Below are 13,170 nucleotides of genomic sequence, written 5' to 3'. Positions count from 1 at the left end.
ACTTCTAAGAAATGGGCTGGGAGATACTGGAGAGGTGGCTTCCAAAATGTTGGCCAGCCAGGGAAGGCTTCCCAGAAGAGAGAGTCCTAAGGCCAGGGGCAGTTGGTTATCTCAAGAAGTGAGGAGTATGCTACAGGCACAGGAAGGATGGTGGCCATGAGAAAGCAGAACTGTGTGCCGTCTGCTTGGGAGGTTGGGGCCCTTAAGTGACTTGCTTTGGCCGGAGTCGAGTCGAGGGCAGCAGAGGTGGTGAGAGCTTTTCAAAGCCTGATTCTCACAGGAGCCCTGAGCATGCTAAGGTGCACGGGGTTTGTCCTGAGTGAGGTGGAGGCATCCAGAGGGACCCAACCATAGCCTGGTGCCCTTGGTCGAGAGTGGGCAGTGGTCAGAGGCACGGGGAGAAGAGGACGTGCACCAATCCTTCCGACATTCAGACAAACCAGAAGGGGGCTTGTAGGAAGCCCGCGTCTCCAGGATCCCTTGTCCTCAGCACACAGGCACACAGGTTGTGTCAAAGAGCTGAGGAAGGCAGCGATGCCAGTGCAGGTCGGCCTGGGGGAATGACCTCTGCCTTGGTCTCATTGCAGGGTGCCCCAGGGAAGCCGGGAGACCCAGGACCCCGAGGAGAAAGGGTATGTGAGGGTGTACGTGGAGCACATCGAATGTGACTCCTCATGGTGGCTGGGAACATTGAAACCGGTGCTTGTGCAAGGCAGGCAGTACACAGTGCATCTCGGATGGCAGCTGCTAGTCCCCGCTACCCCCCTGGAATGCCCTGAGCCCTGCAGTGCGAGGTCACCCCCACCCCGATATTGTTGTAGTCAGCCTTGTTAATTCTCTTCCTTTGGTTATTTGAAGGCGTTAAATTGTCATACTTGCAAATTCAAAGACAAGTGTTGGCGACTTTGACAGATCCCGTTCTCCCCGAGTGCGAAAGCCTGTGCTCTGCTCCCAAAGTGCCGATTTGCCGGGAGCCAGATTTGTCGCTGGAGGTGACAAGGGAACAGATTTGCCTGTAATGAGTCGCCTTGGCACCACACTCTGAAAGCCTTTCTTTACATTTCATTTCTCCAAAAATCAACAGCGGGGAAGTCTTGTTTGTGTGCAGAGGAAACAGCACGGGGTGGTGGGGGGGGCGGCGGTTCCACACACTGGCTGCTGTCCTCTCTCTGTTCCACCCCCAACCCCCACCCCAGTTGTGTACCACAGTCCTGCAAAGAGGTTCTCTCAGCTTCCCTTGCAAGTTGGACAGGGAGAGAAGAGAGGGAGAGCAGACTCCCTCTCCTCTCCCAGGCTGTGTCCCTGAGTGACAGGGCCAGGCACTCATGGGAGCTGTTGCTGGGGTTTGGGCTGGGAGCCAGGGAATTCAGACCACAAATTAGACTGTCTTTCCTAATACCTAATCGATACGCGGAGAGCTTCCCTCTCTCCGTTAAGTGGTTTCACGGAGCATTGCCAGGGAGCTGTTGGATTCCCCATTCCTTTGTTCTCCTGGGAGTATCTGAAATATGGGCCACATGCGCGCCCCAGAGTGCGGTGAGACGTTTAATGAGCAGAATGGCTGCAGTGCGCCTGGGTGACCAGGTCAGGGCCTCTATCCACGCCTGAACCCAGGATCGCCGGTAGGGATTGCAACATCGCCCTGAAATGCATCCTACTTGGAAAAACTGAAGTGACTTCCTGGATCCGGCTAAACTAATGTGGAAACATTAGAAGCAGTACAAGGACGTGTTTGAACAGTGAAATTGCAAACCAATGAGTGTCCCTTCTGTCTCAGCACTCGGACCACCTCCCCCAGGGCCCATCCCGGCTCCTCTGCTGTTCATCTTTGCGGAGAGCAGCATGCGGCCTGCTTCTGCCTCCTCCCCCACCCCGAGGTCTCGCTTTGCCCACAGTCTTGCTGCCTTCTCCCTGCAGCACGTGCCTCAGGACGATTTGGCAGCTGCACAGGCCACAGCCAGGCCACATTTGCAGCGACCCTCCTACTCCTATTCTCTGCTCCCTCCCACCAAGAGAATCCCATCACACCCAGGGGTCCCTGCTGTGGCCACCATATTTTCAGACCCACCGACAGTTGGGAGTTGCTGGTCAGACACACAGCAGCACCACTAGGCAGGGGCCAGGACTCCCTCGCCTGGGATGTTCATGGTTCCCAGGTCATTGATGCAGCCCTTCGATCTCTGGGTTGGGGCTGCAGGGGATATCTTTGACTGTGAGAACCCTTTTTTGTGGACTCAGGGGAGCAGAGAGGAGGGAGCTGTGGCAGCCTGTGGGGGAGTGCCCTGTCCTTCCAGCTGGACAGAGAGCAAGACCGGGCCAGGACTGTTGTCTCAGAGGAGCTGCACTCCTGGGGTGCAGGTTGGCCTTGGGGTATGGAAATCAAAGTGCCTGTGTGGTCCTGTACAGTCGCTGTGTGGCCGTGGGCAGGTGGCTTTCTCTCCTGGGCCCCGATGCCTCCATGGACACAATCCAGAGGAGGACATGGAGATTCTGGGGCCCTCTCACCACAAGTCACACACGTGGGACAGCTAGGACTGCAGCCTCCCCTCCAGAGGGAGGCAGGAGACAGGGAAGGGCCTCCCTCCCTCAGCAGAACCAGCCCCCTCTGCCTGGGCTGCACCTGCTGGCCTTGAAACTCACTAACACTTCTTTCCTCCTCTAGGGAGATCCTGGGATCAAAGGGGACAAAGGAGCCCCAGGTGGGAAGGGCCAGCCTGGGGACCCTGGAACCCCAGGCCACAAAGGCCACACAGGCCTGATGGGCCCACAAGGACCGCCTGGAGAGAGCGGGCCAGTGGGGCCTCCAGGACCCCCGGGCCAGCCAGGATTTCCAGGGCTGAGGGTAAGGATACCGATGGTTGCTCCAGACATGGGGTAACTCCAAGCCCGAGGGGAGGCCAGGGAAGTGTATGACCTTCAGAGGGTCCAGGGTACAAACTCCATCTTTCCTGGCCATGTGACTCTCTCCACGCCTGCTCTTCCTTGTCTGCAAGAAGGGAAACGTCTTCCTGTTGGCGTGAAGATGAATGGAATCCGGTGCACGGCCTGGGAGGTGTGCAGAAACAGTCCCTGACCCGTTCCACCCCGGTCGCTGTGCGGCCGAGTCCTCGGGCCCTCGCTCAGTTGGCCGTAGAGCTGCTCCACCCCTGGCCCTGCACGGAGGGTGATGAAGGCTCCAGCTCTCAGTGTCTGAGCTTTGCTGCCGGATGGACCCCCTCTGCTTGATCCCTGGCATCACTGCACTTCCTCCCGCCTCCCTGGGCTACTAGGGTTTTCCCTCTGCATCTCTATTTCCCTGAACGTAAAGAGAGAGACTTGTATCCAGTCGTGTTTATTTTTCTTTTTGCACATGTGAGCGGCAGAACTTTCACATGGCTTTGTAACACAGGATCACGCTGGCCGTGAAAGATGGAGGCCAACTCCCCAGTTCACGTGCCGGAGGGGGCAATTGGCAGGCCCAGGTGCCTCCCTGCCCCCTCACTGGGCATCCACATTCCTGCCAGCTGTGGCACTCCGTGGTTCTGTCACCTTGTGATGGCACTGGTCAGCCTGAGTTCCATCTACCTCATAGAGATCAGGCAGCCAGGGTCTCTCAGACATGCACCCGTGTGTGTGCGTGTGTGTGTGTTTGGGAGGGGTGGCTGGAGATATTAGGGTGCTGTCAAAGGCCACTGGACCTCTGCCGAGTTCTCCCAGCCCTGCCGCCCTGGGTAGTGATGGAAATTCTGGCAATGTCATAAGATTCTTGGCCAGAAAGAAAAAGCAACGAAGTGGATATGGTCCATGCTGGACCCTGGCTGGCTGTGGTGACGACAGAGATGGGGGCAGTAAGAGCCTGTCCCTGTAGGGGCTGGGCATGGCCCTGATAGACTCAGAAGGGAGGGATGAGCCTGGTGGGGCATAACTGCCCCTCTAGAATCTTCTAAGACTCCCATGCCCCTGCATGAGCTTGGAGACTGCACTTTGCATGTCTGAACAAACAACTTGTCAGCTCTGAGAATCAAGCCCCAGGTTCCATTGGAGCAGAGGAAGCCAGACCCTGGGATCCAGAGGGGCCCGTAGTAGCTGGACACAGGGAATCAGACATGGTCTCAGGCAGGAGGCAGCTGTCACCTGTCACTGAGAAGTGGGTGGGAATTTGGCAAGATGACATTAGGGCCAGACTTCCTGGGCCCAGCTCTGGGGAGAAGGTGTGGATAGAAGTCATGGGTACAGTGGTTTGTGTGAGAGAGGAACACCACGAAAGAGCTGGACATGTGTGCAGGGAAGGGCAGCAGTGGCCCAGGAGAGGGTGCACAGATGTGGCCAGGACTGGACTGGGAAGCAGGGCTTCCTCATATGTGTATTGCCGTGAGCTCCCTGGTTTTGTGACCCCTTGGGTGTCACGGATGGCAGGAGTTCCTGGGAAGATCACTAATGCCGCGCTCCCTCCCTCCTAGGGGGAATCTCCCTCCCTGGACAGCCTGCGGCGGCTCATTCAGGAGGAGCTCGGGAAGCAGCTGGAAAGTGAGTAGCTGGGCTGCACTCCGCCTTGCAGGCAGGAGCCCGGGAGGCGGCCCTGTCACTCGTGGGTACTTGGGCCATGGGTGTGGGCATCTCAGATGTGGTGGATGAGCCTCAGACACACAGACCCCCTCCAGCTTCTGCTTGATGGCCTCTGGCAAAGGGAGTGCCCTATAGGAAGTCAGCTCTGCTGGGATCCACTGTTTATTCTGTATGGACATTTATCTGATGGATACATAGTTTGGGGAGGTCTGCAGTGCCCCCCCAACACACTGTGCCCTGAGCTCATGGTGTGGGGGAGGAGATAGATGGGGGACAGGCAGGACAGTTTCAGTACAGCGAGCCAAGCTCTGTTTGAAAGTGGCACAGATGACATGAGAGATGAAAACACCTGAGTCAGTTCAGGGAGCAGGCCCTGGACGATGGATCGAGATTCCAGACCTTTGAAACAGGTGTAAAGTCCCCAAAGTAGTTCCTCCCAGGAGGTGGAGTTTTTTTTTTTTTTTAATTTTGAAAGGCAAAGTTGCAGAGACAGGGAAGGAGACAGAGAGGGGTCTTCCATCCACTGGTTCACTCCCTAAATAGCCACAACAGCATGGACTGGGCCAGGCTGATCTAGGAGCTCCCTCCAGGTCTCCCACATGGTTGCAGGGGCCCAAGAACTTGGGCCATCCTCCTCTGCTTCCCCAGGTGTAATAGTAGGAAGCTGGATTGGAAGAGGAGCAGCCAGGATCGGCCTGGTGCCCGTAGGGGATGCTGGCATCACAGGTGGTAGTTTTACCCACTATGCCGCAGTGCTAGCTCCCTTTAATTCCCTGTATCAGACTGTTACAGCCCCAGGTCTGGCGTGCGCTGGCGTGGCAGATGCTCAGGGAGTGAGAAAGGTAAGACAGCTATAGTAACTGCTCCTGCAGCCAGCACCTGCCTGTTAACACAGGGGAGATGCTGCCCAAGCTTTGGAGGCAGAGCTTGTTAGGAGCAGAGATGCTGAGTGACTGCCCGAGGCTGCGGAGCCGGGAGGCTGTGGCCAGGCTCTGCTCCCAGAATCCCTGCTTCTCACCCCCATACTCTGTTGCCATGCCCGTTCCCTCTGCACCGCAAGAGAAGAAAGCCACAGAGGGTCTTGCTGCAGGCACGAGAGGTTCCCATAGCTCCTTCCAGGCACAGTGGGGAGAGGTGCATATTTATTCTTGGGGTCACATCTCGGTTATTTTGCACCTGCCAGGTGCCAGACTCTGTGCTGGGTACAATGACCCTGCCCTGCCCTCATGGAGCATGCAGGTGAACATGGCCCCATCCCTGCACACGGAGAATAAAGACCACCAATCGGGGGAAGAGGGGTTGATGGAAGGAAGAAAACAAAGGCCAGCACTATGGGGATCGCTGGACGGTCAGGTCCTAAGACTGGGGCATGGAGATCCCTGAATCCCACTTCTGGGTGCTGGATTTAGCAGTGCTGGCAATGGCCTGTGCCCTGGGTTGCTGCCAGCCCAGGAGCAGGGCTGAGACCCGTGTGGACAGGTGTGGATGGAGCACCGTCCTTTGAAGGGGAAGCATTGGCTCTACTTGAAAGATGAGGAAGTTCAGAGACGTTGCTCAGATTTCCCAGGTCACAGATTAGGTCTCATGCCCCCCCTGCCACCTTGTGAGGGCAGCGGGAGGCAGGGGCTGTGATGGGACACGGCCAGGCAGTCAGCAGGTCGTGACTGTCCCTTCGTTTTGAAATGCTAAGGGCCTTGGTGGCCTCCCGGCCTCTCTAACCTCAGTCACACTACTCCCGAGATGGCACACATGGACTGGATGATCTGCGACTATATGGAAAATAAGACCAGCACTTGGTGGCCATCAGGTGGGCACTGCATACCCTGCCCAGTAGGGAAGTGTTCAGAGCCAGCATCCGGACCTTGGCTTTCGTAATCAATTCTACGAGTCAATCATCTTAGATGTGGCACGGTCTTTTTTTTTTTTTTTTTTGACAGGCAGAGTGGACAATGAGAGAGAGAGAGACAGAGAGAAAGGTCTTCCCTTGCCGTTGGTTCACCCTCCAATGGCCGCTGCGGCTGGCGCGCTGCGGCCAGCGCACCGCGCTGATCCGATGGCGGGAGCCAGGTACTTATCCTGGTCTCCCATGGGGTGCAGGGCCCAAGCACTTGGGCCATCCTCCACTGCACTCCCTGGCCACAGCAGAGAGCTGGCCTGGAAGAGGGGCAACCAGGACAGAATCCGGTGCCCCGACTGGGACTAGAACCCGGTGTGCCAGTGCCGCAAGGCAGAGGATTAGCCTAGTGAGCCGCGGCGCCGGCCTGATGTGGCACGGTCTTGAATGGCCATGATAGCCGGCCAGCCGTTTACAGAGCAGCAACAGGCACCGCACAGCTCTGTGTGCACCACTTAACCCCAGCGGCCTCAGCTGCATCAGCCAACAATCGGAGCAGCAACTGCTGCTGTGCTGGCAGCCAGCACCGACCAGGTGCTTGCAAGTGCCGGGCGCGCGTTCTCTTCCTATTCCGTCCACACACTGACCCAGCACCGCAGGTGTCCTTTCATCATCTCCATTTTTACACAGAAGGGAGCCAGCGCTGGGAGAGGTCAAGAGGCTCACAGCCAGGGGTGGCTACCCTGGCACCCCCACCCAGCAGCCTTGCTCCAGGGGGCAGTGTCGGTCCCCATGGCCTGAGTGGCCCCTGTGTCCGGCCCTGTCCTGCAGTGCCCTCACTGTCCTCACTGTGCCTAGCTTTGCAGCGAGTCACTGCTGTGCTCTGGCCTGCCACCCCTTCTTCATGCAATGTCTCTGTTCCTCCTCCACAGCCAAGCTTGCCTACCTGCTGGCCCAGATGCCCCCAGCACACATGAAGTCATCTCAAGGCAGACCCGGGCCTCCGGGGCCCCCAGGAAAGGATGGGCTTCCAGGCCGGGCAGGCCCCATGGGGGAGCCAGGCAGGCCAGGCCAGGGGGGTCTGGAAGGACCCTCTGGACCAATAGGTCCCAAAGGTGAGTCGAGAGTGGAGGCCACGCAAGGGCTGTGAGGTACACCCTCCCAGCCGAGCACGGTGCATTGTTCATTGCATTTGTCGTCCCCGCAGCCTGGTAACACCCTGGATCTGGGCACTGTGTGATTGTTTCATATGCATGAGAGGTTTTGCTGCTCATCAGTTTTGTGAATTATGTCGCTTCTGGGAAGGCTGCCTCCTTGTTCTCGCTCCATCTTCACTGCCCTGGTATTGGGAGTAACGCATGTGGCTTGCTTCTTCTACCAGGTTTGGAACTAACTGATGGATAAGACAGTTAATCTCCAGGCAAATGGAGATTAAATGGGAGCCTTAAAATCGGATGAAGTGGCTTTCAACTGCAGCTAAAAATGGCTGCAAACTGTCCAGCTGTCAGGCAGTGACCCATTTGGACACCAGAGCCCTGGATACCAGTAGGTCTGTCCTCTGGAGGGTGGAGCCTGTCCCACGTCTCACAGCCCCTGGTGTCCAGCAGCTCAGCACGCTCACTGCAGGCAGGCAGGCGTGGAGGAGAGGAGGGCCCTGAAGCTAAATTCTGCACAGTAATAACTCCCTCCTTTCTGATGAGGATTAGGCATTTTTGGAGTGTGGGGAGGATGTGTGGTGTAATTTGATCACTGGGAGTTAGATGGGGTGCCCCTAACGTCTTCCTCTACTGATCTCGTATTTCCTTATTAAATCCTTCTTCATTCATTCCCACATTGTATCTTACACTGGAAAGGCTTTAAGTTAAATTTGTGCACCTGACTCCTGCCCATATTCATTCATTCAATACAATATATGAAACAAACGTCAATAAGAAAGCACTCTGCATGGAAGACATCAGACTGTGGCAGAATACTGACCAAATGTCATAATTCTGACAATAAAAATGAACAGTCTAAAGTCCCCACAAGCTAGCCACATTTCAATTTGGATCACAAAAGAAAATATCTGATCCAAACAAGAGATTTTTTTTTTAAGAAATGACAGAGCAAAAAGTGATTAAAGAATTGAGTACTTTAACTTTTATTTAGTAAATATAAATTTCCAAAGTACAGTTTATGGATTACAATGGCTCCCCCTCCCCCATAACTTCTCTCCCACCCACAACCCTCCATCTCCTGCTCCCTCTCTCATTGTATTCACATCAGGATTCATTTGCGATTATCTTTATATACAGAAGATCGATTTAGTATATATTAAGTAAAGATTTCATCAGTTTGCACCCACACAGAACATAAAGTGTAAAATACTGTTTCAGTACTAGTTATAGCATTAAGTCACATTGGACAACACATTAAGGACAGAGAATTGAGTACTTTAAATATGAATGATTTCACTCAATATATGACCTCAAATATTCTGAGGGAATGACCTTCTCCTCGGAATGTCTGAAGTTTTTTTTTTTTTTTAATTTCTCAGGGTACTTAATTGCATTGTCTCATTCAGATGCTCTTTGTGTTGTTTGAACTATCTTAGATTTTTTTTTTTTTTTTGCTTCTTGGGACTAGAACTTTGCCTTGTTTATTACTCTATGTCCATAGTAGGCTGTTGATTTGTCAAGAAGGAACTAGGTAGCAAATAAAGTCCCAGGCCAAACGCTTGTGCACACAGGGATGAGTAGACATGTGCAAGGCACTGCATGTGGGCTTAGGTTGCATAGGGGACCGAATGTGGGCATGTGAATTTGGTGACCTGTGTTTGAGTCTGTGGGGTGGATGCATGTGTGGCTGTGTTTATGTGTGCATGCACTTAGTAGATGAGAACTTGAATAAAGGCTTACATGTGAACATATGTACTTGAGCCTGTATTTAGGAGGGGGTGTCGACTTACTGTGGTGTTCCAGTGTGTGTATTTCTGAGGAGCGTATAAATGAGTGAATGTGAGACAGAATCAGGCATACAGCGTGGGTTAGCCTGTAGCAGCAAGATGGCTTTGCATGGGCAGGTATGGCAGTATGGGGTTGCACCTGCACCTCCTGCTGACTGGAGCGCCCTGAGTCTGCCCCCATCGTGGGCCTCCACCACTACTGCTGTATTTTTCTCTCATCAGGTGAGCGAGGAGCTAAAGGTGACCCAGGTGCACCTGGAGTTGGCCTCCGAGGCGAGATGGGACCCCCTGGAATCCCAGGTATGAATAACGTAGACATGAGGAGCCCCTAGCAGCACTTGGGCCCATGGCCACACAGAACCCAAGAATGGACAGGAAGAGTGGATGAGGTTCAGCTGACAAAGAGAGATAACTTGCTTGTTTTTATTAACTATTTTTAGAATCCTTGCTCCTGGGCTTACTAACAACAACAACAACAAAAAACTGCAATGGATTTCCTGGGTTCTTAAAGTATATTCCATAAGTTCAAAATTCCAATGGTTCATTGCATATTTCAAATCAACTAAAAGGAAGGATTTTGAATATTCCCTACACAGGGAAATGACAGGTGTCTGAGGACTTGGCAGGACAGCTCAGCACACGGGACTGCAGTAGCACATCGTACCCCATCCACAGGTGCAGTCATTCTGTGTCGATTGAAAAAGAACATCTTGAGAAAAGATCCTGGAAAAATGACACAGAACACTGAGGTGGGGCTGAATAGCCAAGCTGGAGCCCGTGTCCCTTTCCAGACACTTCTAGCGCATGTTAACGTCTTAAAGTGCAAGAAGCATGGTGTAAAAAATGCCACTTATGTGTCCAACGCAGCATCTTCCAAACTCACTTGAACGTGAGACCTTCCTCCTTTCACCACACCCCTGTTAATATCCTCTTAGTATTCCTCTGCATATTCGTTGGGGAATGCTGGCCACGGAGCTGGGTGCTCTGCCGTCCTAGGGCTGAGGGGACTTGGAAAACTGGCCATTCCCTGGCTGTACTGAAGAGCTCTAGTGCACAGCCATACTCGCACTCCAAGGTGGCAGGAACTCCACCTCACTCAAGATTCCAGACAATTGAGCTTATGGATAACTTAAAGGACAGGAGGGCCTTGTGGAAAAGGCATATCGTAAAAATAACTGCATGCATTTCAAACATTTTGCACCAAAATAAAGTTACCATTTAATTTTCCATAAACTTTCTGAAGTGTCCACATTTTAATGCCTTCCTGATTTTCCAAATATTCTGTGGACTTGTATTATTTAAAGAATTAGAAATATATTGTAAATGTTTTTTTTTTAACAACAGGCCTACTCCCAAACTGCTTATAATATTAAGAATTTTTTAATAAGGTAATTTCTAATAAAGATAAAAAGGCAGCACACAAGTCATTTAGAAGCAAGAAATAATTGTACCGATGTGAAATTGAGATAATGACCACACTTCGGTAGTTCCCAGCTGAAGAAGCAAATTAACTGCTGGTCTCAAAATTGGGCTTACATTAAATGACTGTTAGCAAAGCACTAATAGAAGTCATGAACTATCTAAAGATCTTTTTAAAGGGAAAGTTTACTTTTTGTATATTTTATAGGTTTTCTGTTAAGAATATCACTACTAGAATGAACCACAAAACTTAGCACTGAGCTTCCCAGTTCCCAAAGCCAAACAGGGAGATCAATTGATTACCTATAATAGATGTTTAATACTTGGAGGAATGGGTTGTCTACAGGTTTTATTTTCTGGGTCTACGTTTTGGGCTAGTAAGTGTTGGTCAGTTACATTCTGGATGTTACTTTTGGCCATGATTTTGCAGAATAAGTAAATGAAGTATGGGGTTTCAATTTAACATGAAGATAAAGCGGAGAAATACAGAAAACCTGGGAGTGGCTGGGCGCTGGGTAATGAAACAGCACGAGGTATCTAAGTTCGTGTGCAGTGGGGCCAGTGGTTGGTGCTCAGAACTTGGTGTTTCTCTCTGCATTCAGATACACCTTCTAGAACTGTGTTCTTACACATTTCTGTTTCTCACCCGGCTTTAAGTGGAGACTATGTTCCCACCTACGTGTTTATTTCTCTTCATTGGTACCTGGACCACAGTCCTCCTTCAAATGGTTGAGGCAGCCCCTTCCCTTGTGTTAATTAGGGTGCCCCCATGGACCACCCCAGCCCCTCGGGGCGGAGCTCCCACACCAGGGGCATGCTGTCCCTGAAGGTGTTCTCATTCCCGAGTTCACACTGGATGGGAGAAGCGGGAGTGGGGCTCCCAGGAGAACTTAACCCATCTTTTGTTTCTTTGTTTCTCTTGCTCATTTGCCAGGTCAACCAGGCGAACCTGGGTATGCTAAAGATGGACTCCCTGGGATTCCTGGCCCTCAAGGGGAGACAGGACCAGCTGGACATCCTGGCCCCCCGGGTCCACCTGGCCCCCCTGGCCAGTGTGACCCCTCCCAGTGTGCCTACTTTGCCAGCCTCGCTGCCCGACCTGGTAATGTGAAGGGCCCCTAGAAGATTCCAGAATGCCAGAGACGGTGGCAGATTTGTGAAACTTGAACTCAGAGCCCAGTGGAAAGCCAGAGGCCTTAAAGCATTTGAGCTGGGTGTTTCTTTTCCTATATCATTTATTTTTGTTTTCTTGAGAGAGACTGAAAGACTTCGAAATTATTAAAAACCAACAGATGCTGCCGGTCGGTCAGATTAATATTATTAATTATTATTTGGTATGCTGATACTTTGTGAGATTTTCCCCTCTCCTCTGAAGCTGGGAAGACTTGATCTGTGGGGCGAGAGATTGTGTCTTGGTTCCTCTGATGGCCCCCAGCTGAGGCATAGCTGTCAGCTGTAAGGAAACCCTTGGTGCTATGAAACCCTGGCCACATGCTTGCCATGTTTACCTCTTTCTCCAAAAGGAAACTAAGCAACAGAACCAGTGAGCTTCCATTCTGAGTTGTGTTTCAAGGTTGCCCAGGGAGAAACAATCCAAAAATCGCCACTTCCCAGGAGAGGGAAATGAAGCAGAAGAAGGAACTCAGAGACATGAAGAATGTTCTGGCCTCCCGGTGGGATGTACATGCAGGGAGCAGAGCCAGCCCCTGGGGGGCCCATGACCTCGTGTTCCAAGCTTGCAGGTGGGAAGTGACATCGCGAGGCTCAACACTGGCTTTCCGGGATCCTGCATCAGGGCCTCAGGCCGGAACCTGGTGTTGAAGCAGCAGCCCCTGGGTGTTCTTTGCTTTGCCACTGGAGCTAGGACTCCAGGTTCCTTGTGTTGATTTTAACCATGTTGATTGCAAAATAAAGGGGACTCACAGCTTCTCCCTTGTGTTTTCCTAATGGTGGGCAGATGGCCAGGGCACTGAGCAGATCTGGGAAATGTGTCTCCAGGGTCCCGTCTCTGAAATCGGTCACATTGTGTATGTGACATGCCCGCCTTGAACAGGTGCTCAATAAACGTGAGATTCCTCCCTAGTTCCTGTTGATGATTCAGTTCTTATCTCCAGCATCCACCTACAGTGAACTCTGTGAGCCCTAGGGTACATTGCCCACATGTCCAGTCCACAAGCTGTATGAGCGTGAGCACGAATGTGTGTGTGTGTGACTGCTCCAGCCTCTGGAAGCTCTTACCATGCCCATCACTGAAACAGCTCTGTATTCTGCATTGTAGCAGAAACCATTGACACAACCGCATTTCTGATGGATCAAGGTAGGGAGGGCAGCACAAAGCTGGCTTCGGCGAGACACACCTGGCAAACAGCGTGATTTGCCAGTGGCCTCAGAAAAATTGCTCTGGCTACATCCGTCCCCCTCTTGATGG

General features: G+C 52.4%; 1 protein-coding gene across 2 annotated transcripts in view; it reads left to right on the top strand.

Moving 5' to 3' along the window:
- The window catches only part of COL22A1 (collagen type XXII alpha 1 chain), a 261,951-nt gene extending 249,127 nt beyond the window's left edge, over positions 1-12,824 (top strand). For both annotated transcript variants that reach the window (XR_011389346.1, XM_051844068.2), the window contains 6 exons: positions 588-632; positions 2,663-2,842; positions 4,440-4,506; positions 7,312-7,494; positions 9,546-9,623; positions 11,677-12,824. Coding sequence is in view for 1 of the 2 variants with exons in the window: in XM_051844068.2 (XP_051700028.2) it covers positions 588-632; positions 2,663-2,842; positions 4,440-4,506; positions 7,312-7,494; positions 9,546-9,623; positions 11,677-11,864 (741 nt within the window). In the remaining variant the exon portion in view is untranslated. The remainder of the gene's footprint in view (positions 1-587; positions 633-2,662; positions 2,843-4,439; positions 4,507-7,311; positions 7,495-9,545; positions 9,624-11,676) is intronic.
- Positions 12,825-13,170: the final 346 nt, after the last annotated feature.

This window comes from Oryctolagus cuniculus, chromosome 6 (assembly GCF_964237555.1).
Source record: "Oryctolagus cuniculus chromosome 6, mOryCun1.1, whole genome shotgun sequence".
Classification (NCBI taxonomy): Eukaryota; Metazoa; Chordata; class Mammalia; order Lagomorpha; family Leporidae; genus Oryctolagus; species Oryctolagus cuniculus.
Note: the sequence above shows the minus strand (reverse complement) of the source record. Positions and strands in the feature narration are given on the sequence as shown.